The sequence below is a fragment of the Oxyura jamaicensis genome, chromosome 4 (assembly GCF_011077185.1).
Source record: "Oxyura jamaicensis isolate SHBP4307 breed ruddy duck chromosome 4, BPBGC_Ojam_1.0, whole genome shotgun sequence".
NCBI classification, from domain to species: Eukaryota; Metazoa; Chordata; class Aves; order Anseriformes; family Anatidae; genus Oxyura; species Oxyura jamaicensis.
Window position 1 is genome coordinate 93,811,727 of NC_048896.1, and position 25,113 is coordinate 93,836,839.

A 25,113-nucleotide genomic window follows, 5' to 3' on the forward strand; every position below is an offset into this window, starting at 1 on the left:
TTTACTCCCGAACAAACTTCCCCACGCACAAACTCAAGTCCCTGTCCCTTAATTCAGCGTAAAGCCAGCACGAGCGCAGCCATGCTGATGAAGGAAGTGCTTCCTTCGGTAGGGCAGCGAGGGGAGGCACTTTACGAGATAACCTAAAAGCTCAGCCAGAGCCAAGAAGCGAGCGCGTTTTGAAGTTCACATAAATCCCCCCCTCTCCCAGCCTTCCAAAGCTTCATTTCCAAGGCACGTGGCTAGGGTCCTGCCAATGCACACGGCTTCCCGAGCCCTTTTTGCTGCTTCAGCCGTGATTTTGCCTTTTTATTGTGGCGTTTGCCCTGTTACCAGCACCAAGTCGAGCAACCGCATCCGCGAGCGACGCGCCCGAGCAGAGCCAGCACCACACCGTGCCCTCCTTCCCCAAACCAGCCACCGACCCGATACCAAAAGGGGTGAAAAGAACTCCCCAGAGCAAAACCAGCCCCAAACTGGGATGCCTCCTTCTCTTCCTTTAGTCCCTTTGCTCCTTTCTCCTCTCCTACTCCCTTTGCCCCGTACTCATGCCCACCGGGCTGAAGCTGCCCAACAAGCCCCGCAGCGTCTCGTCCCACCTCTCAGCCAACAGGCGACCCCATACAAGCCCCCCAGGCAGCAATGGGACCACCAACCCTCCCCATCCCCCATCCCTTAAGAACAAGGGACAGCAAACCCCCAGGACAGCAGCACACGCATCTCCAGCCCACCCTCCCCATAGCATCCCATTGCAAATGCGACCACCGCTGTGGGGAGGGGAAAAAAAAGTCAAAAGCAAAGCAGGGACAGAAGCAGGGCCCCCCCCACCCCCCCCACCTGTAGGAACTCCTCCACCCCCTGGTGCCTGCCCCCCCTCCTGCCACCTTGGCTGCTCACCGCAGGGCTGGAGGTGAAAAACCCTTCTCGCTGCCATGGCTGCCTCGCTTTTTCCTCTCATCCCGTCTTCACCATCTTGACAGGCTTGGGGGGAACTTTTCTCACGGTTTCGGCCTTGGTTTGTTGTTGTTGTTTTTTTTTTTTTTTTCTTGCCCCCCCCCCCCCCCCCCCCAAAAAAAAAGAGGCAGCGCAGCCAAAACTGAAAGTCCCCGGGCGGCTGCGAGGGGAAGGGACGGAGCGGGCACACCCCGCCGGGTCCTAGCGCCCTCCCAGCCGCTTTCAAAACACCAACATCTCATGCCATTTCCTCCCCCCCCCCCACCCTTTCCCCTCACAGAACTCTTATTCCGAGGTTTGTTACAAAATGGGTTTTTGCTTTTCTAGGGGTGCGATGTAGTTTGAGCATCGCCAGGCGCGGTGCTATTGGTGACCCCAAAGCAGGGCAGAACACCAAGACAAGACCCCACACCGAGGGATGATGCACATCAAGTCCTTTCCCTTGGACCAGTTTTTTTCTGCCCCCCCCAGAGACAGCCTGACACAGGTGAGTTCAAGCCCAAAGCAGCCAGCCAGGTCTCCAAGCCAGTCCCTGGAGCTCTGTAGTGATTTACAACTTTCCCCACAAAACCCAAGCAGCTACACACCATATAGCACTGCTCCCCAGCCTACAAGCCTCTGCTTTAAGAAAAAAAAAAAAAAAAAGGAAATTTGAGTCTTTTCCCAGTTGCTGATAGCTCGTTTGCTCACAACCTGGTGGTTTTGGCTTCCCTGCTCAAGCCTCTCTCCCAGGAGCAGAGTGATGCCAGCACCAGGAGCTGACACAGAGGAGCTGGAGAACAGGGGCTCAGCTAGGAGCCCATCACACATTTCTGGTGTAACTTCTCACAGAAAAAGGCAGCAACTGAAACTTCACACTTGCACCGAAATAAAAGGTGGCAATTGGAAACTGGCAAGAAGAAATTCACATTGTCTCCAGGAGGTATACTATGTCACATTAGGATGAATAGCTGTACTGCCATAAAGGCTGACTCAGGATGTTTTGGTTTTGTTTCCCCCATCTTTCCTTCCTCTAGAAGGGTATCCTAGCAGGAGAGTAAGGAAATCTAAAAACATCTCAGCTTTTGATTGCTACAGATGTTGGTCTCAAGGCAGCGTTATCCAGACTAAGCCTTCCCCATCCTCTAAATACCAAACTACACCCAGACAAAAAGAAACCTGGAATTCCCACCTGCCTCCTGTAAAGGCTTATGAGACCATACAGATCAAGGTAACTAATACTAGAGGAAGAAGTTCATGCTTATTTAGTACCTAGATTAATTTTGTAGAAAGCAACTCACTTTCTTTCCTGTTTCAAATGCTAAGTGCAACCTTAAGCCCAAAAAGAAATGCCCATTCCCACCCATAAATCATCCTGGGAAGAAGAGCGGGGGAGATCTACTTCTCATTCAATTATTTTGGTTTGGAGGAAGGGTATGTTTTAAAGTTTAAGTGGTTTGTGGTTCTGCTGAAGTTCTGATAATGCTGCAGAATTCATCTGGCATTTTAAATGTTATGTTAAAGGTTGCCAGTTTAAGCCGTTAACCCCTCACACAAGGTGAATGCATTGCTTTGGGTTCTATCAGGTGATCAGGAGCCCAGTCTCCCAAGCTGTCACCTTGCCAGGAGGGCAAAATGCTCAGATTAAGTTCCTGCCTTTTGATCCCAATCTGGAGCTGATTAGTTTTTTCCCCAGTAAGTGGGATGCATTTCTAGAAGTGGGAGCCTGGTGTTTTCTATAGGGCAAACAGCTCTTCCTCCAGCTCCCTGGCAGCTGAGCAGGCAACAGCCTGTGCTACACACAACTGAAATTCAAGGTATGGAGGAAATTGGCCAGAATAAGCAGTATGTACAGAGACTTGTGTGTTTTTGAATATCAACACTAACAGACAGCAGTGCTGCATTGCACCCATCCCATAGACCCATCACTGGACATGGGTTAACCAGACTGGTAGGGTGATGCAAAGCATACCAAGGCAGCTTTTCAGGGCTCCATTTCACGTAAGTCTCCTGCAGAGGTCTGTACAATTCAAGACTTCTTTAAGCACAAAGCTAATGACAGAACAGGACCCCATATTCGTTTCCTTTCATACCTCAAGCCAAACCATAGTCTCCCATGACGAGTTATTCAGCAGCAGGTATCCCTTGCTGGAAATATTAGCCCCACCACCAGTATAGCTCTCAAGAAGATGAACACGGATATCAGCTTATCTGATTTGATGCGAGGCACCAGAGAAGATACCAGATATCTTCTGTCTGGCGCTATCTGGTCTACCCCGGTGGCTCCAGATCTGCTCTCTGCAGTCCCCACCAGTCCAGCTGAGCACAGTCACCCAGAGGGAGCCACATCCAAGGAGCACATTACACCCTGCCCTGAGCCCATCAGCCTCAGAGGAGCCTCATCTGAGAATCGCCTCCAGCAGGAAAATAACTTGATGAACAAAGACAGCCTCCCCGAAGGAGGATAGTTGTGATCCTCTCAGCAAGTTATTTCTTCAATGTCTGAGTGGCATGAAGCAGCTCTTTGTACCCAGGGTGGCTTGGGGCTGAATCCAGCTGGAAGGGGGATTTTTGCTTGTCTTTGTGACAAAATCATATAGGACCTGACTCCCTGGTGCAGCAGGATCAGACACATAGCTGAGCAGAAGATTCCTGGGTTTCCTCCAGGTCAGGGACAGATCCCAGGCATATTTGCTTTTTAGTGGGACACGTTTGCCAAGACCATGATTTTTCTGGTGGGCTAGTACTGGATACAGAGTTTGGAGCCCAGAAAGAAACACTAGGTGGACCCTAGCATTGCAGAGAAACTCCAATCCAATACTCATGCAGAAAGTAGTGCTGGGATTCCCATGCATCCGACCCAGCCAAGACTAAACAAACAGTTGCTCATGGGATCAAAAAAAAAAAAAAAAAACTTAAGCACTACCATAACCTGCAGCTAGAGTTGTTTTATCCTTTTTAAAATCATGCCCTGAACTCCTTAAATCCCTCCTGCTGCTTTGACTGCGACTCAAGGGAAAGGAGTTTGCTCCACAAGCAGGCTGTGCAGGCAGCTGCAGGGGAGCAGCTCTGCTTGCAGGGCAGTGCAATAAATGCTGCAGCACAGCAGAGGGAGCACAGGGTCCTGCTGGGATCCCCCTCTGGGGGAGCAGCAGCCAGAGGTGGGAACTTCAGCTCTCGTCCTTAGGGAGGGCGTTTAAGGGTTTATCCCACCACCATTTGCTCCAATGCCCTTTGGTCTCACCCCTGGAGTGCCACAGGTCTCAGCCACAGCACTAGAAGATCCACTTCACTGCATGTGTTTGAAGTTGCTCTAGCACACTGTTGTGAGCAACCCTGGGTGGTTTGGGGCACCAGATTTGTTTTTAGAAGTTAAGGAAATTCAGTTTTGCAGGCCAAGTGGCCTTGCAGTTCAAGCAGCTGCAGGTTGAGGCACTGGGGCAAGCTGCCCAGCTGTCACCACTGCTCAGTGCCTGTCCTCCAGCCTGCAGCAAAGGCAAACAACCCTTAGGCAGGAATGAATCAATCCCTCCAAGGGTGAAAAACTTGCTTGATGCATACCTTAGGAGTCCAGTTTTTTACTCCTAGGGTTGTTCTGCACCTCCCCATGTAAGGGAAGTTCACCCAAACAGGAGACAGGACCCCAGGAGCAGTCACAAAACAAGCCCAAGAAAAAGCACAGCAGAGCCTTTAGCAGGAGGGGGAATCAGGGGGAGCTCCCAAAGCAGCAGCACAAGGAGCTGACCCAGAAAACTGATGCTGTAGAGGCAAGACAGCACTTCGCCCCTTACAAATAGGGCCTCTCCCAGCTCACATTCACAGCTATGAAGGGAGAGCTGGCCACATCTGGCAAGAGGAGACACCGGTTATCTTTGAACAAGAGGCACATAAATGCTCATTCCTTTATCTCCCTCCTGCAGATCTGTTGTCCTACAGCTCCTCGAGCACTGCTAGCTCTCTCCTGCAGGCACTCAGTGCTATGCAGGGCCAGCAAGGACCAGGGCTGGCATTGAGGCCAGTGGCTGCTGGGAAGATCAGGCTCCTGTAATGCAGATTGCACCCAGATGGTGATTTCCTCCTGGCACCAGTAGGAGCTGGGGAAAACAGCCAGCCTCCCCAGCAGGCTCTGCCAGAGCCAGAGGCAGAGACTCCCTGGCAAAAGTCATGCCAGCATGCAGGTTTTATTAGGCTAGCGCCACACAGCCAACTTGTGTTACCACCAAGCAGAGCAGAGAGGTGCGAGCAGGACCGAGCCCTCAAACAACTATTTGCTGCACAGCCCGTACCCTGAACTCAGGTTAAATGCAGTTTTTTAGTTTAAGAGAAAGATGCTTTCACTTCCAGGAGGAAGTCTAGGCTTCTCTTGAAAGCACGTAATGGAAAAAGTCACCCAGCCATTGCCTCCTTGGCAAGGGGCTGAATGCCACAGGAGGGGACCACAGGATGGAGAGGAGCTGGCAGCAAAGGCACCACCCCAGCCCTCCTAAGGAAGGCACATTTAGGGCAGGGAAAACATGAAACTGGTCTTTTTTGGAGGAATTTTTCAGTTATGTCTCACCTCCAAAGGAACAGCAGGAATAAGGACTGGAAGGTGCTGCAACGGAGATCCCATTTGCCAGCAGGGTATGGGGCCAGTGGGTCTGGAAACCAGAAACACTAAAGTTTGGTTCACACGGTGGAACCCAACACTGCCAGGATCCTGCCTACTGATTGCAAAAGTCATCAGGGACTGAACAAACTCCATTCTCCTTGCCTGGGGTTTAAGGACCAAAACATGAACTAGGAACTATTTGGCAATACCTGGGAGCTGCCTAGACCACAGTGCAAGAACAACATCTCTTCCCATGAACCGGGGACACTCAGGTCTTCCCCATAGCCGGGGCATCAAAGATTGGCTCCTCACCCAGCCACCTATTTCCCCAAGACATTTCACAAGCAACACTTGCTCAAGCAGTCTGAGACTGGCCAAGCTCCCTCCTTACTGGGAGGATGGGGTCACAGCACTAAAATAAGACTTGGTCAGACTCATATCCACATTAGTCAGGCTTCACAGGGAAATGAAGGGAGCCAGAAGGACATTTGGTGGTCCCCTCTATGAAGCTTAGCAAGATTTATCTGGATCTCTCCTCCCCAGGAAGCGACCTGTGAAATGCAAGCTTGCCATGGACTTTTGGCCACTGAAAGCTTCTGCTGGACAATTTAGCCTCAAGCACTCCTCTTGGCTATCTGATTAAAGTATCCTCCAAACCAGACCTTTAAACACTGGGCCTCCCAAGCTCCTTACAGAATAGGTACAGGAAGCAGGAGAGGCTTCCCCAGGGAAATGCCAAGGAAACACCTAACCTAAAAGCCTAAATGGAAGTCTCACCCAGTCTCACCTCATAGTCCAGCTGCCACACACCAAACACCATCCCAAGGCTTTCCACCACCCTTCAATCAGTAGGCATACTCAAGAGGGCAAGGAAGATGTGAACAGAGCAGCTCAGAGAGGAGCAACATCACGTGCACTTGCAGAATTCACTCCTACAGCTACCCTCTGTCCTCCAGCGCCTGAACAGGTTCCACCCGAGGGAAGGACTGGAGCCAGAGTTTGAAGGAATGATTTTCCCTGCTACTCAAAACCACCTCTACACCCTAACAAAGTCTGCACCCTAAGGAAGTGTACTGCCATAAGCCACTGGCAGGGAGCTGGGTTTAACTCCAGCCTGTCACTACCACCTGAGAGTCACTTTACCTTTCTATGACAATTAAAAGGCATTTCCATGGAGCTTGTTGAAGCACATCTCAGTTTCATGGCTCATTAACAACAAGACACCATGTCTCTGCCTGAACCACTGCTCCCCAGACCCCACAGCAGGCAGCAGAGACCAGAGAGCGAGTTACCAGCAGGGGCCAGCCAGGGCTCCATCCCCCTCCTGCCAGCACAGGCAGAACAGACATCCCATCCTTACAGGACACGGCATACACTGGCACAGCAGGACTGCTGAGATCCAGCCACTGAAGTCACATAAGAGGTGACAAGATGTTTTTTCATTCTTGGCTTTCTACATGGGGAAGACTGTGAGAAAATGATACCCTCCTGAATGTTACAGCCATGCAATGAGTCCTGCTAGCCTAAGTAGGTCTCAGGCAGAGATAAACACACAATAGCTTCATACAGAGCCACAGCTGAATAGCTGAGTTCAGCCTTAGTTTAGCCTCAGAGCATCAGGAGATTGTTGATTCCAGTAGAGAAGACACTTGCCAGCCTTGTGCAAGAGCACAATTTAAAGAAGAAACCCTCAGTAACTAGTCCAGCCACTGGCAAGCCAGCCTCCCCTCTGCACTGAGCAGCAACTCAATGTGAATATTTTCACTACTGCTGGAGGCAGCGTGCTGGCGATAAGGAGTTTAGCATGGTGTTTGTTTAGTTATTTTCAGAACACTAATGGATTTAGAAATAAATGATGGTCCTTACCCAAGACTCAGCTGAACATGTTATGAAGCCCAAAGAACAGACTAGAGCAGCAGATCCAGATGATGTCATGTAATAGAGCAATAAAGAATTACACAACTGAAGGCAACAGATAAAAAACAGGAACACTCAGCAACATCTAAAGGCTTAATGAAGAATAGCCTTAAATCTTCGCTATGCACACTTGCAAAGCCCCTTGCCTAACATCCACTTAGATCACACTGCATCTACGGACGTAAATATTTACCTGAAGCCTTCAAGGCCAGGAAGAGGAGGACACTAGGCACTGGTGCAGTTTCATACCAAGCAGAAGCACACAGGAAGCAGTAGGGAAGAAAACAAGACAGATCGGGCCCAACATTTCCCAGGCAAAGGCACTTTTAACAGACACAGCAGCAGGTTCACGAGGGCTCTCGGCAGAAAGCAACTGGTAGTCAAGAGAAACTGGGACCATTTTTAAACAGGCTAAAACCCCCACTTCTGACATGAAAAAGGGTCATATGCTGGGATGTGGTTCTGAAGATTCTTCACACTTTGGGGTGAAGACTTTCATCTCCCTGAGCAGATACAATTGCTGGCAGCAAACACACAAGGACAGAAAAAAACCTCAAGTTCCACAACAGGCTTCAAAGCCCCGTAGTGTTTTACTCGCTGCTAAAACAGTTGCAGTTCGCTACGCTTGTTTAATTAAATTTGAGTTGCATGAAAAGCCTCTCACTTCTCCTTGAGGTGCCACCCTCCCCCAGCAGGGTGACAGTAGGGCACAAGTAGCAGGCATGCACCGGTTTTCTGACTTAAGCCATTACAATTTGGCACCTCCAGCTTTGACACTGCACAGACTGGATTCAGAGCTGGATACCTGGGAAAGCAAGGCAGTAGTAGAGGCATTTAAAGTAACACATTGAGTACGAGAAGCCAGAGTTCGAGCCAAACATTTGAAACGCAGCATCCCTGCTCAGATTCTCTTTGCAAAGGGGCATCACTGTCTTCCATTGGAGATTCCCACGGACTCAGAGCAGAGGCTTTCCACATATCCACAAGCTACTGCATCTGCTCAGGTTTGTGAGTCCTCCGCTTCAACAGGATATCAATCTTAAGACACGCGCCCTTGAAAAACAGTAAAGTGAAAGTGAAAGTTGACACACCACCACAACCCAAGCAGCAGTGACACTTTGGGATTCAGCTTAATTATTAGGAAGGGAACACAAATGCTAATTCCTGGCCCCTGACCGGAGTGCCTCTTGGCCAGCCACATACTGGAGTTTAAGGTGAGCAGGTATAAAGCACTGTTAAAACACAGAGTTATGCATAAGTGATCAGATGAAGCCAAGCTAACTGAGGAGCTCAGTCTCAACTCTGGACAGACTATTTTGGGGCTCTGCCTCCCCACCATCAGCACCAACATGACCTACAGGCTGCAGTAAGGAAACACAGGGATCAGTTTTCCTCACTGTTAAGTCCACAGGGGTTAACAAGGCACCTCAATGGCACAGATAGCTGCTAAAAGTTGTTTGTTTTTTCCCCAATTCAGTTTGGTTGGGACAGAAAGGAAAAGTCTAGAGCTGTCAAGTTTGCAGCCCTCTACTCCCCCTAGGAAATGGAGGCACACTTTGGTCACCTACAGGACAGGTCTAAGGAGGTATTAGCCACCTTCACCACCTTCCTCAGGAAGGGACACAGAGCAGTCAGGTAGCATTCATCTCCTTGAGAGCTGCTTGAGCTTAATTAAAAATCCATCCCATTCCAGCCCTACGGATGTGGGACAGGAATTCTCCCACTTACAAGTGAGCCTTTCAGAGCTTATTAGAGCATGAAAGCACTAGCTGGGTATGCACATACTGAAGCACAGGCCATTAAAATAGTACTCATTAATCAAAGACTTAATCAGCTGCTGGAAGTTCGGTGGCATAATAGACTGCAGAAGCCACTGCCCGAAGACACAGTCACAGCTTTGCCTTATTTCCGCGCCCAGGCAGGAGATGTGGTTGCAGACCATGACTGACTGTGGTTTTACAACACTTACAGCCCTCACCATCACTCTGGCATAAACACCAGTAGCACCTCTCAACAGCAAACCCAAGATTTTGAAACCCAACTCCCAAAGTTACCCTCCCTACTGCCAGATTAAACAAAACCAAGCTCTTTTGATGTTAAAATCCCAGACGACCCAAATACGCAAGCTATTAGATAGCACTTGCTCTTTAAAACTAGTTTAGACCAGTAGCAGTCTCACTGCCTGGAGAACTGGACAAATAAACCCTTAATGCCCTTAGGAAGCACCTCGGTACCAGTATAATTATATTTCTGCAGTAAATGCCATGAACTGATACCACCAAGGGTTTATCTACTCCCTCTGTGGGCAGCAAGAAAGCTCAGGGGTGTACAAGAAATACGGTTATTTGCAACACTTTTGGACTTCACTTGAATGTACACTTACATTTTTCTTCTGGTGCTTAATACAAATAATCATGCTGCAAAGCTATATCTTAAGGGTAGGTGGGAGTCGACTCAAAGCCCACAGACTTCTTCCTTGGCCTGGTTTTCAGTCCATGGCTTGTTCTACAGCATGTTACCTGTGGCTCACATTGACCCAACCAATTTTCAGCTAGGGCTTTCCTAAACTTTGAGCAATAGATTTCTTGCCAGCAAGGGCAAGCTACCTTTTCATGAAGGTCTTTCTGTAGGAGATCAAAGGCTTTTCAGGCAACAGGTCACTGATCTACCTGGCTGAGGTTGGATCCTACCTACCTGCACCTTCCCCACCATTACACTAGTTGCTTTTTTTTTTTCCTTCCAACACCAGCCACACAGTTCCATTTTCCATGGGAGGGCTGTTCTCAAGGAGGACACACCGACAAGCTGTTTTTGAGATGATCAAGCCTTTTTCCCCCTTCATAAAAGGAAGCCGTTTCAGAGCTATCTAGGGCTTCTAGCTTTCTTTTAAGTCTTTGTAAGGCAGAAGGGGAAGCTTCTGAGCATTTAGTACCCAAATAACAAGCTTGAAGTCACCAGCCAGTCTACAAAGAGCTCAAGGAAAAGCAGTTCTATGAAAACCTGCAGACAGACCGCCAAACTGTTTTACAGCTACTTTGTGGCTTACATTTGTCCCATTCATATTCATAATCAGGCAGCTTAGTATTAATAGTCACCATCTTATAGAATTGAGACCCATGGTATTTTGGCACTAAGCATTGGGCAGGTAGGTTGAAGGACTACAGTTGGAAATGCTCGCTCCAGTGTTGTTGGCAGAGCTTAACGAAATCCTGAGAGCAAACAATAAAATGATTACAGTTTTCTGAGAAACTGACCTGTGAGGAAAGCAATTGTGGATAGGATTCAAGACCGAGAAACTGGAAAAGAGCAGAACAAAAACCAAGCAAGGTAATTTTGGCTGACTAGCAGGAAAGTTTTCAACTATTAATCCAGTTAGACTGCAATCTAGCCATCCTCTCCCAGGAGACTATTATTCCTGCACAAACTGGAAAAACCCAAAGGTTGCCATACAGCAAACAAGAGCCTTTTTTTTTTTTTTTTTTTTGAAAAACAGAGCTGGAAGGAAAACAAGTGGTTCTTATCTCTGGATTCAGTGTCTTACCTTTAGTTCTGTGCCAGAGGAATATAAAGTTACTTCCTCATGGCAGAAAAAAGTTTTATATGTAAAAGGATGCAAGATACTCAGTGTAGGATTCATCTCTGAAACCTTGTGTCTGCACACTGCTGTATAATCATATTTAAAGTGCACAAACACCTCAGGACAATTACAAGCTCTATTGATAAGAGCTTTTCTTACCTAGTCAAGAGTTTGTAACCCACCTGGATAGTTTCACACCTTACATGTTGAATGGGCCACATTCATCATCAGTGCACAAGGCTTAACCCACAAAAGGTCCAGCCAAGCTTGTAAACCACAACCTAATGTTTCCAGGACTCCACCACTTAGTTTTCATTTATTTCGAGATGCCCAGCTATACCCCACAGTTCTGATGCCCAGACATACCCCACACCCTGCCCTTTCCTCAGTCTTCACTCAAGATCATGGAAATACATGAAGTGCCTTTAAATGCCTTACTATAACAACAATATTCACCCCAACAGTGAATAGAAATGAGTTTTATCCAGACTGAAAGACACCAGCCCCTACTTGCCTATTTGAGAAGTGCATTCAGAGATGTTCAACACGACAGACCTGTGTATGCCAAGCTGCAGAGCCTGTTCTGCAGACAGCAACGATTACAACACCTATCCCCTGTCCTTTGCTTCCAGGTTTTTGGGTGTCCTGGCTGAAGACAGCGAGAAGACTTCAGAAGCCACCCCCAGAAACGCTGGCACGCTGTCACCCATTCAGATGGTTTCCTGTTGCAGACAGGCTGGCTCCTGGCTAAGAGTGCTGAGGAAGTAGATAGAAAAGACTGAAATTAAAGCAGAGAGCAACTTGACAGTAATTTCCTTCTCTGGGGAGCTCCCACATGCCCTGCCCTTTTATCAGCCTTCCAGTGAGAAGGTCCTGAAGACCTAGCACAGGACAAACAAGTACACCAAGAGCCTGAGTAAAGTTTTTGGAGCAGATACTTGTGCAGCAAGTCCACAAGGGTTCAAGCAGTTCAAACTACCACAAAGATGGGTCTGTAGAAGGCTCAGTGCCTTTCAGATCTCAACACCAAGACAGCCAAATCTAGGGCTCTGCGCACAAAGAAAAAGTTTTCCCTTGTACATCTTCACTAGAGATGCAGAACCACCATTCGGCCTCACTGAATCACCCAATACTGTAGGTAGTCTGAAAGTTTTGCTTGCTCCCTTAATAAAAAAAAAATACTTGTGAGAGAAGTCACACGCCTTCAGCCTCCTGAAGAACTCCAGTACCACCTGAGAAAATCCAACAGATGATAATGAAGGCAGGTAGCTGGGTTCAGCTTAGACCATCCCAGAACTGCTATTCCCACAAGAGCATATTTTTACACCCTCGTAAGCCAGGCAGCAGTTTCATTTTGGAAGCGTTTTAGTTCAGAGCTAGGAACAGCTCCTCTATTTGCAGGATTTCATTCCTCCTGAAAACCTGCTAATCGCTTCCCATCTTTCTCTGAGACAGTGCCAGCCTTGGATCATTTTGCCTCTGAACACTGAGATCTTGAACTCGAGACCTGCTGGGAACCAAATAAGTAACTAGAATCAGGGTCACGGAGCTGATATCATTAAACCAACTAATGCACATGCTGCTGAGCAGAGGATGTCCTTCAGCGATTAAGTTTACTGTAACACACACCACCTTGCTCAAGGCTTTAGGGACAGGGAGGTCCAGTAATGCCTTTCCCAGAGCATCCCTCCTGCAGAGCAGCAAGAGTGACCTCCCACCTCCTTCCAGGTACCAGATATGCTGATCCGCAAAACACCTCATCAAAAACACCACAGTAATTCTAAAAGTATATTTGCCTTTATATACAACATGCCAAGCACTCGTGTTATACATTAGATAACTAGCGCTGCCCTTCCCTAAAAGAAAGGGAAACACATTTAGGTGAGACAGTGCAAATATACCACCTCCTTGGCCACAAAATTATTTCAAGGTGGTTGTTGGTTGTCCATCACTTCCCCAGCTGGGGGGCAGTCAACAATAGCTTTATTCCTTCAGATATTTCTCCTGCTTTCAGTCCAAGCTACAGGCTCTGTGCTGCTGTCAGCTGGCAAAAACAGTGGAGAAAAATCAAGGCAGCATTTAGAGTGAAAGATCTGGGGAGACTGCTGCTTTTGCAGCTCTGTTTTCAGCCTGGAAGCTGAAAGCAGATACCTAGAGTGCATTTGAATAGAGGGCTTGCCTTCCATGACAAGGTTTTTGTGTTGTTTTTCAACTACATACCAGAAAATAAACATCAGTTAACTGCAGGCCATCTTCTGTCAAGGTGTGCTACAGCTTGGTTAGGCTAGTTTCGGTAGCAATCAAGAAAATACCAGTCAAAACACTTTACTGTCCTCTGAAACAATGCTACATAGATTACTAAGCACTGATAGCCCTGTTGTGGTCATATTTGGTTGAACAATGCCATCTTCCCAGGCCTTTTGCCACCTCTTCAGGATAGAGGACTCAGTGCCCAACAGGTTGGGAGTAAGATAATCCATCTTGGTCAATGCTTCTAAGTTAAGTGCTCCTGTTAGTTTTAGCAAGGTATCTTAGCTGAAGGGTTGGCCTGAGCTTGCTACCCAGCTTCACATAGCTAGCTCTACTGTGAGCAATCCTTCACCCGACAGCCTGCCTACACACCACACATCTGGTTTCTGTCCCTCAGCAGAAGACTGAAGAGGCAGTTTGTGTCCAGACAAACTTGTGCCTGTCTGCACCTCAAACGGTCTGGTTCTGTCTCAATAGCAAAAGCAATTTAGATTTCAAGCTAGCTCAAGCCAGATAAGTGATATCTGACAGCCCCTGAGAAGTTCAAAACCTGTTGTCTTATCCCTTATTGCCCAAGGTATATGCTCCAACTCAGAACTGTTTAAGAATTCGCTGTTGATTTCAGTCTATATCAGACTTATCACTGCCTAGATCTGGTGTGGGTTGAGTCACCAGATTGCTTTCAACCTCTCATGGAAAGGCTGAAGTCACTAACCACCCGTGTTCCAATTCCAAAGAGCACACTGAAGTGCTGAGAACACCATCCTAGCCAGATTCAAGGCTATTATCTGACTTTGTGTAAGTGAATTTGTGTAAGGTGAAGGAAGTCACCTGGTGCACTTCCACCCTGTGCAAGGTTAAGATCACTGACAAGCAATAGAAATGATGAGGAAACAGTTTAGCAAGTCTTGCGAAAAACATAACAGATTAGTAAGAACTTGGGAAGAGAGCAGGTTGCAGACAGTTAAAGTCACAGCCCACCTCCTTACCACTCCAGAGCGTTTCTGGCCACACTTCCCTCACAAACATGGCATCAAGGTTTTGGTCCTGCAGAGAAAACTAGGTGAAGCCTAGAGCTCTATGGCTATTCATGCATTAGCTTTGAATGTAACGGGAATTTCTGGTGATGGGTATGGCGCAGAACACAAAAGCATCTTGAGAGCTTAAGAACAGCTCCCTTCATTGGTCAACAAAACCTGTACACAAATTAGGACACTTGGATTAGGACAGCCTGGATAACTGCTACCAACAAATACCTAAAGAGAGCTTTAGCACCAGCAACCCATAGTACATAGAGGCCCCACATGGTATCGTAGGCCTCCAGCAAGTCTGAAGACCAAGGACTTCCAGTGTTAGAGGTGGGCCTCCATGCTCCATGGCCTGCAGCACAAGTCCCTTCCACAGAAAGGGTTAATCACTCTGATGTCACCTGCATTTCAGCACCTCCAAAATCCCACAGCATGGAAACTGCTTGCAAAACATTTCTTGTGACTGTGTCTGATTGATTTTGAACCAAGGACCTGCATCATGCCCTTTAATTTCCCACCATTGACTGCACTCTTTGATCTCTTCCCTTGTGACCTTTTCTACCTTGGAAAAAAAACTAAGTTTTTATTATTCCTAGCTGGTTGTGATCTTCTTTGTTGCCTTTCTGACCCCCCAGAGGTGCCTAGGGCTGCTAGAGGCAGCACAGGCACATCTACATTTTGGAGCACCGCATTTTACAGGCAGACAAGCCAGGTTCACAGAACAGGGGGAGCAAAGAGATGAGGACACCTCTCCTTGGCTCCCACATCATCTGGGTAAGCCACAAGTTTTTCACTCTATTTCCAGTAACCAAGAGGCCCGAAATCACAAAGGTCACATCACGTGAAGTCATTCAGATCTTCAGCAGCTTTGAAAACAGAATTAGCCATGGCCTGGAGGAATACAAATTTGACAGGTTATTTTAGGTAGGTTAAGCAAACTGGGCTCAGTAACTTGTTTACATTCCACTTCCCTTTGTGAATTATGCTCTAGTAATGACACTGGAGCACCAATTTAATGAAGACTGATTTGATTAACAGTGTGAATGGGAACAACACAGAACCAAAAGTTCAAGGGGTTAAGTAACTGTCCACTGATTATCCTAACAGAACAGCTGTTGCTGACATGAAAGATTTCTGGAAGTCTGGTTCTTAAAGCATAAGACCTGTACTCCAAAGCAAGAGTCACTTGCACAGTGACTGCAATAATTCAGTAGCATGGTTTGGAAGGCAGAGAGCATGGCAGCCAAAAAGAACAGTCCTAGGAGCTCTGGGGGAAGCACCTGAGACACTTTGAAGTGGCCTCCTGCAGCTAAATGTTTCCCTAGAGGGAGATGCACAGACACTTCCACACAGCCCTTCCTGAGAACAGACTGGACAGGCGGGTAGACCCAAACCAGGAGAAGCAATGATTGTTTTCTCAGAATATGGTTTGTTGGCACAATCACAGGAAACTTTTTAATAAGCAACTTTCTTATTCTTGTATCCTTTGGAGCCACCTCCTCAGAGCTGGAAGCTCTTGATAAATTTGAGACCAGCAGCTTGTGTGTTCCAAGTACCCCGCACAAGTGGCTCCTGAGAGGCGATGAGGGCTGGGAGTCCCAGGCATTGCTGACACAGGCTGCTTCACATGCAGCTGTGCTACAAGCATGAAGTTGTGACTCCCTTGGAGCCACTGCTGTGCCAACAAATGCAGGAGCTCTCCAGGGTATCCCCAAAGCCCTCATCCCATCCTTTTTACTTCTCCATAGTGCAGACACCAGAGGGTCCCTGACCACATGCACATTATATCCAACCCACTCACTGCACAGATGAATCTTGTTTTTTGAACTTCAGTAGCATGGCACACTAATATGGAGCTGCAAAGCAGGTGCAGAGTTTGCACTAGGACAGCCTTTCACCATCTGCCTCATAGTCCACTCAAAACCTCTCACCCCAAGGGGGATGCTGAAAGACACGAACCAAGCAGCCTCCCCATGGCTAGCCTTGCCTCCAGTCTCACCACTTGAGGTCAGGGTGATTTATCAGCCCTATTTGGGAGGAGGCAGACCAAAACCACATGCCAACTCCACCACCTTGCAGCCACCTCACCCCCAGCAGACCTATTGCTTCATCCCAACCCAGAGGTGGGTTCCCCCCCTTGCCCCTAGCAGCCCAAGCATGGACCCTCACTGCAGGAGTCACACAGGGCTGGGCTGCTCAGTTCCTCCAGCTATAGCCGGGAAAGGGCCAGTGTCCCCATGCAGGAAGACTCCCTGCCTCCGGAAGCATCTCTGAGGGGAAGCAGTCCCACAGCAGCTTCCTGGCCAGCCGGGGAAGCTGTTTGTGCTGGCAGCCCTGGCCAGGGGGATGCTGCAGCATTTCAGCTCAGCTTGCAACAATTATGCAGGGCTGGCCCCAGGGGCCATGCTCACGCAGCACAGCAAAGCCACAAGAGCGGGTAACAATACTCAAAAGAGTGGCTTGGCCTTTCAGCATCTCCCAGGGAGGTGCCCCAGCTCCTGCATTAAGTTTTTTCCCCCCACCTTCCCCTCTCCCAGCCTGAAAGGAAAAAAGAGGTGGAGAGGGAGGCAGAGAGAGAGCTGCTAGTCCAAGTTCAAGAGGTGAAGAGAGCAATGAGAGCACAGTTCGGTCTCCTCTGTCCCAGCCATGTGTCTGGGTGATCCTTCCTCGCTCAGACAAGCCTGACACCCCCATCCCTGGTCCTTTGTCACCCACAGAGGGGCTGCTGCTGGGACAAAGCCCATCCCTGCCAGCAGCAGCAGGGAGCAAAGCCACAGCTGAGAACAGCACATTCGCTTGAAGCTTCCTGGCCTGGGGTGGGGGTGAAAAAAAAAAATCAGGAATTGTGTGCAAGAAACACTGTATTTTATTATTGAACAAGTCTGTCCATAAGGCAGAACCCAATTAAGGGCGTCGCTTCTGAGTGTCACAATATTCCCAGTGCAGGCACGGCCTGGTCACAGCACTCAGTTCTTAGAAACATCGAGGCAGGCCTGGGAGCAAGCCTTAGGCCTTTGAAGCCTGCTCTCTAGGTTTTCAGCTCTCCAGAGGAAGGCAGAGGCAAACAAAGCTCACGCATTTGCCACTTTTAAGCATCTACATCTGTAACAGACTTTCTCTAGGTGCCCAAAAAGTTGTCTGGGCAAACTCCAGACATTTTTGAGCTAAGAGAAGCCTGACCTGGCATAGACAACCTTTCTGCAGAGATGCCTCTCCCACTAGTTCTTCTGAGAATTGCTCTCCAGATCTCCCCCAGTTTCAGAGGCCTTGAAAACCAACTCGGCATCACTACAGCAGCTGGCTGTGGAAAAGCCACATGGGCTTCTCTTTTCCTGTACAGCCAGGGCCACCAACACCTTTCTGGGGTTTTAGCCTTGCCTCTAGGGGACTCACTCATCTGCCTCCAGTGCTGCTACAGCTGGAGTCAGATAAACTGTCAAGTTATTAACATAAAGCTATCAGGCCTAGGTAACCAAGAATGTTTATTTGCTATATTTTGGGAAAAGCGTGCAGCCTGTTTGCTCACTTTTTAGTGAGCAGTTTTACACCCAGCTCCCCCTGCCCACCCGATCCTCACACAACCTAAGGCAGCTGAAGCCAAGCTGGTGTCCAAAGCCATTTCAGTAAGTAGCTGCAGTGTAACGCAGACTATAGCAAGGCCACACATTATAAGCATCTTGTATTTGTCAAAATGGACTCTGCTACATCAAAAAAGCCATAGCAGTGTAAGAGTTTCTCTTCAGAGAGGCACTCTGCAAAACTCTCAAGAAAGCCACCATTTAGTAAATAGATTTGTGTTGCACTCAGTGTGGTCACTCTGGGCCAGATTGTTTTTGTGCTGCAAAGTTAACTCTTCCAGACAAAAGAGGGAACATTTGGGTTATGACTTCCTTCTGTTAAGTCATTTAATAAGAAAGGAAACCCCAGCAGAATATACAGCACAGCAGGTCCCGCTTTGTCCCACACTGTAGGATTCCTGTTCTGCACATCTTGAATTAGACTGAATTCAATTGCAGAGTTCTGCTTTTTTTCCCCCTAAAAGAATATTTTAGAGAGCTGACATCTCCCAGCACGAGAGCATTTGAGTGTCAGAGGCCTTTCTGGGGACATCAGATTTGCACAGCCAGAAAAGCCACAGCATGAGGAAGAACCCCGACCACCATGCAACAACTATGCTTTTATATAAGCCAACCAAATGAAGTCCAGAATAGGTATAGCACAGTCTACTCTGCTCAATTCTGGCCAGCATTCCTCTTAGCCTTACTATGAAATCTGTTGTTTCATAGGGAAATCTCTTGCAACATTACACACAATTTAGCCATTGCAACCTTGCCAACCTCACACATCATTATCATAGCCACTTCTCATACTGCCTCTACACCACCACCTTAGCCTACAGGCTTGCAGTATGAATTGGCTATCAAACCCATGAGCAGGATGGCTTGACAAAGCCCTCTGAAGCGGGCCTGAACTCTTACACCTCTTGGATCACAGATGGGCAAGTACTGAATTTATTTTCACACACTCCAAGTTGAAAGGCCATCAGATGTAATCTGGATGTTTAGCCAAAAAGTATTGCCAGAGCCTAAGTTCAAACAAATCTCAGATCTTCTATAAACTGCCAAGTTGTGTCTCAAGGGAGAGAATCTTCAGGGATTAAACACTTGGTGCCTCTGAAAAAGAACACATTCGCTTTCCAGTTCATGGGATGTTTATACCAAGGGTTAATTTTACTTTTTTTTTTTTCTCCTTAAAAAAGGAATTACTTGCATGGAAGCCATCAATTCTGTGCCTGCAGAATCCCCTATCTTGCAATCCAGTATGAATTTTGCAGTGCTTTAAGCCAAAGAAGCTTTTATTTCAAAGACTTATTTTGCATTTCATCTCAAAGTTCATTCAGATTGAAAGAAAAGCCATTACCAGAGAAGATAAGAGTGCTTTACACTAACGAGTTTGGGTGCATTAGTTAACTGAGGGATCCTGCAAGTCATACAGCCACAGATCATCCTTCTTCCCTGCAAAAGGGATGCCCTGTAACTGAAAGTCTTCATTAATGCACTCAACTCCTCATTTGGCAGGTGAGGAAGGTTCACAGGCAGAACAGAGCATCCCAAAGGCACATCAGCCCTGCTAGAGGAGAGAAGAACAGGGAACTACTCTGATCTACAGCAGTAGAGCACCTACAGTGCACAAGCCACAATGCTGGTCCCTTCTCCCTCAGCCTCCCCAGAAGATGAAGGATCAGAAGGAATTGTCTGCTCAAGATATCCCCAGAGGCCAGATGGCTGATGATACTGAGGGAGGGAAAAGCTGTTTAAGGTGGATCAGCACCAGTTTTGGTTGGCAAGTTCTTACTGCCGTTACTCCATGGGATGAACCAAAGGTTCACCTACCCACAGGGAATTTCATGTGCCTAAGTTACTTTAAGTGCTAGGTAATAGATACATGGCCTTCCACTGTGGGGACCCTGAGGTAAAATTTATTTTTAAGTGCTCAGATAATACCAACATTTTTATGTTAAGATAATGCCTGGTAATATAAACAGGCATTAGTGTTATTGTTTTAAATGCTAACTGCCTCCAACTTTTCCATTGGCAATTTCAACCATACTTAAGATCATCACTATCTGTCATTTAATACAAACCTCACTGACATCCAGTAGCACAATAACCAACCTTGGGAGCAAGCGTATTTTGGAAGTGCTGTTACCTCAGATAAAGGTGACCACAGCAACCAGAATTTTTGCTTTCAATCTTCTAAATCTACCCTTATGGACTGACCTACAAGCCATGAGGGTTGGTTTTAAGCAGAGGGACTGCTGGTGGACATTGGCCTTTCATCTTGAGGGCCCTAACGGATCCACAGCTGAGTTCTCTACCCTGTCCACAGTTTTTGCAGAAGTCAAAAAACGGCTAAAGGTGTTCCTTCCTATACACTCTTCTCCACAGTGGAAATAGATTTGCAGATAGTTCAGGCTGTCACCCAGTACCATTTATTTTATTAAGAGGTTTTTGGACAAAATACAGTGGGAGACAGCTTTATTCTTTTAATCTTCTACTCAGCTTTTTCTAGTACTTGGATAGAGAAAAGTTGTATTTGTTCACAATAAGATAACATAGAAAAATCCATCAGATTTTAAGCTGTCATTGCCAGACTGGCTCTTAGCTGGACTCTAAAGGCAGCTAAAACTGCATGTACACAGTGTATTCCATCTGAGATTGTACTACTGATCTATTTCAAGGTGCACTTCCACAATGTCCTCCAGCCTAAAGTCAAGTAGAGCAGATCTTATCAGCCCATCTCAGAAATAGCTGAGTGAAGGACTGACTGCTGGATGGCTGTCACCCTGAGGAAGGGCTGTTTCATCTCACCCCAAGGAGGTAAAAGCAATACTCCTAGCTTCCAGAGGTTCAGAGGCAGCTAAGGCTTAAAAGCCTGCAAAGCTGATGAGAAGTAGGGCCAGGCTGGCAGTACTGCTCCCCAGGACCTCCCAGCACAGTTTAAGGTTCCCCTCAATTCCTTCACAGAAACCTTCTCGGTAAAGTCACAATTAAGGATCCAACAGTCAAAGGTCTCATAAGGGTTACAGAGGATACACATGCAGAGCTGTGTTTCTATATCTAGTCTTTAAAACAGCTTGTTAAATACACATTGAAGACCACTCACCCCACCCCACATCTGCCTGCAGTCTCTGGAGCCGTTCTATTAGTTGCTCTCCAAATTCATATTTCACGCTACAAGTGGTGGGTTGAACAATCGTCCAAGCAAGCAAACTTGCATTCATCTCCAACACACACAACTACCCACCTCCCTGGATACACATTTAAATATCAAAGCAGTTTATCCTTTAAGACTCCTCCAAAAACATGTCATTCTCACATTTGCTCATCTGTAAAGCTGGAGAGACTAAGTGACCGTGGCACATTCATGTTATTTTAATGTTCTCCAGTTAACCTTTATCTGCATAAGAATTTTAAGACAGGTCAGAGTTAAACAGCCCTTTGTTCCACCAGAAGTCCATGCAATGCTGCCTACAAAGCCTACATCACTCCTTCCACTATTTTTGGTCCTGCGTCAACACATTAGGACCCACCTAGCCATGTGTGGTGTAGGATGAGAGGTATTTTCTGACAGCCTTTGTAGCTTGCCAGCAGGCAAAACTCAGTCCTTGGTCAAATTCCAGCTAAGTCAGCTTTCTTCCTGAGCAAGCCACAGGACCTCTAGTAGGTCTTACAAACCCTTTTTACTAAGGGACTCCACTTCTACCTCAAAGGAAAAGTCATGTTGCACAAACCCCAGTCCTCTAAAGAGATTCTGCTGAATGTCAACTGCACAGCATCAGCATGGCAATAGAAAGAGCACCAAGTTTAGAGCATCTCACCAGGACATGGCAGCATTGTGGTCTTCACTTTCCTGATGCTCTACATGGATTTCCAGCAAAGCTGTCACCTATTGCCTTTCAAAGGTGAAAGCAAAGCTACTTTCATTTCTAAGCACTGGGCTGTAAGAGGCTCAGCTTCCAACTGCTTTGTTTTCAGAGCCATGTACCCATGGGTTCTTGTTCCCAAAGGACACCAGTTTTTTTTTTTTTTTTTTAGAGGAAGTGGCTTACATCAGGGTCATCATAATTAACAAGCCTCCAAGGTGAGGTGTGCATACAGCAAGGGAGAATCATCACAGGGCATCTGCATATTAAAAAAACACATCTAGATATGTAAACAATCCATTTTCTAGGAGGAAATGGGAGCAGACAAAGGCCACATCTTGAGACCACAAACAAGATACAGGAGATCTTACAGCACACAGTAAACTCTGGAAGAGTTGAACAGGAGGGCACCCAGTGAAGAAGAGACATTCAATGATAAGGAGTGCCACAGAAAGACTGAGCTCTGAGAGGTTGCGGGTTAGCATCACACAGGTTTTTATTTCTGAGTAAAGTGACAACTTACTGATGTATCTGTCAGCACGAAGAGTGAATTCATATTTTCAATTAATATCAACTCAAAAAGAGGGACTTGTGGCACTGTAGTACCTCCAAAAAAAAAAAAAGCAATGAAAGTCAATCCCCCTTGAGATGTGGGGATCCGTAAGCACCAACAAAAAAAAGATACACAAATTAATGCTGAGTCTATCTTTTAAGTTTGCTAGAGCAGCTGAAAAATAGCTTTTTCAAAAAGATAAAACAAGCTAACAAGACATTACTATCAGCTGTCAAAAGAGGTTAAAATCACAGGAATGAAGATAAACAAATATGTTTGTAACCACTACCCACACCATCCTTTAGGAAAAGGGCACTGTCACCCATAGATACAGTCCTGATGAACCACGAGGATGCCAATTAAACTAAAACCTTCACCTTTAAAGAAATACATCCCTCCCCTCTGCCAAAGGAGTTTTTTTTTTTTTTTTTAAAAAAAAAAGCAGCTTGAAAAAGACAGGTAGCATCCTCACAGCTAGTCTCCAGCTGCATTCTGGCAGTTTTCTGCTGGGGGAAGAACACACAGCTTGGTGTGGTTATGGCCAATCCCCCTAGTGCATTTCCCTCTCTCTGGTACACTATGTGCTATTTAATATATCCACATAGAAGATTCTCAGACAAGAGCTACAGCTGAAAATTACTCAAGAAATAGTCATGTTAATAGAAACCTGCCTCAGATAATTACTGCTCATCATTTCAAGTTGCCTGTGCCTGTACTGGTCTCCTCAGTAGATAAGTGTGTCACACTTGGGCTACATAATTGCCTGCCAGACCCCTATCTTTTACTATTTTAGGTGCAATGACTCAAATACAGAAACATCGCATTTATTTTCTGCTGATCACGAGAACTTTTATTTCCTAAGAGTTACAGTAGACTTCAGTGCACACTCGGTACTTCTGAGATGAAATGTTATTTAAGTGCCATCATGAAGTACACAAAAAAGCCATTTTAAGAAAAGTTCAGATAATTCAGCAGGGAAAACCATTTAGGTTCCCCATAAAGAAAGGTTCCCTCTTCAAGTGCCTTTCCAGAAGGGCCATCTGTATCTGTACAATTTTCATCCCTCACATCAAGATGGTAGTTGTACATACATTTAAGCAAAATAGTCATGTGTACATTTAAACAAAATGCAGTGGGGAGCACTATTATTGCACATTGTAGCGCCCCAGTCAGCCTTGTTACTAGAAAAGCATCTCTTAGCTTGCCAGAAGCAAGCATTGAATATTTCATCAGTTACCACCATTCAGGTTAGCTCTTTCTCTACTCTGCACAACAAGTTAGAGACTAACTGCTGAATTCTATCTGATAGGAATTCAACGTGCAGAATAATTCCCCCTCCTCATGTTGTGGAAGCTTCAGTAGTTCTTTCCTTGCCCACACTCACTCCTGACTGAAATTTAAGCTAGTGTTTTTCAGTAACTGCAGAGTTACAGGAGCTGCAGATACCCAAATTTAACACCTGACAGTGATGGAAACCAATGCCCAGACTCCTCTTGAGCTATGTTGCTTACCCTGAACCCCGGACAAATCCACTCTCAGATTTCAGCACATAAGCATGCTACTTGATGCATTTCTGGCCCTACTTGTTTTCACATTATTCATTAACCCCAGTATACAACGTAAGGGATGGCATCCCTTTCCCCCGGGAAAAGGAAAGGTTGAAGCAACACATTTCAAATTTATTGCTAACTACGTCTCTGACCTAAAGATAGGCTTTTGCACCACAAGAAGCTGTTTGGCAAGATAAGGTCCTGACCACATTGTGATATCAAATAGCATTTTCAGTAGACAAGGAGGTCTGGCCACATAAGGGAAATCTTTAAACATTTCCAGGTGGAAAACCCCATAGCACTAAGAAATGTCAGCTTGGACTACAATGAAACTAACTAGCTTCCATGTACAAGATGCACTTCTGAAAGTTGAGGAGAAACTGTCCAACATTTGCCAGCAAACACCACCCCATAATGAGGAATGGGAATACAATGGCTTTGAGAAAGTGAGAAAGTGAGATTTCCTTATACTTGTTTCTTCTTGCTCCCCATCCCACACTAGTAGTGAGCCCCTCAAGATGGTGATGCTGAAAATACAGATCAGCAGAAGCACTAAGAGGTGTCAGCAATGCCTGGAGCAGGCATGAAATGGATGTCCATCGCCATTCTCACAGCCTGCTCTTTCTTGGCCCCTTCCTGACTGGGTAAGCTTTCTCTAGCTCTACAGCAGCCTTGCAAAGCAGAGAGCATCCCTCATCCAGTCCAGGCTGAGAGGATGTTTGAAGAACAAGACTTAGTTGTAGGCCCACAATGAACTGATGGCAGTAACAGCTTCAGTTTGAACCCAGTTGATACCTGGTCCAGGCATGTGCTCATCCAGCTGCAAGGCTATTTTGTAAGAGCTAGCAAGCAGAAGAACTGGCTATTTTGCTTGTTAATCTCGTTGCTTGTTACCATGGAGCTCTGTCATGAGTTCAGTGCTGCTCGCCCACGCCATGCACCGAGGAACATTATTACAAGCAAGACCCTTAAGGGCTTATCAGGGAGATACTCAGCCCACCCAAGATGCCAAGAGCAACTGAAATTTCCATCAGTAAACGTGGCTTCAACTTGAAGAGACCAGGTAGCAAGGGGGCAGAGAGGGGAAGGTAAGTTTTGTTCATCTCAGTATTTGACACCCACATTCACCCCAAGTTGCATAATAAATGCTCAACAGCCCTTAAGACTCAGGGCACCTACAAGTGAAAGAGCATAAGGAGCATAAGGAGCATGGCATGGTGCATTTGCAAGATACAAGACTTCACTCTTAGAGATAGCAGTTGCATACAGCCTAGTCACTATATGCAAA

At 46.6% G+C, this 25,113-nt stretch overlaps 1 protein-coding gene across 2 annotated transcripts in view; it reads right to left on the bottom strand.

Moving 5' to 3' along the window:
* The window catches only part of SLC4A11 (solute carrier family 4 member 11), a 134,998-nt gene that overhangs the window by 90,575 nt on the left and 19,310 nt on the right, over window positions 1-25,113 (bottom strand). The window contains exon 1 of one of the 2 annotated variants that reach the window (XM_035324461.1): window positions 898-1,054. The exons of the other annotated variant lie outside the window; for it this stretch is intronic. Within the exon in view, the coding sequence (XP_035180352.1) occupies window positions 898-958 (61 nt within the window). The 5' untranslated portion in view covers window positions 959-1,054. Of the gene's footprint in view, window positions 1-897; window positions 1,055-25,113 lie in introns of those variants that run through there. 2 annotated transcript variants of the gene reach the window in all.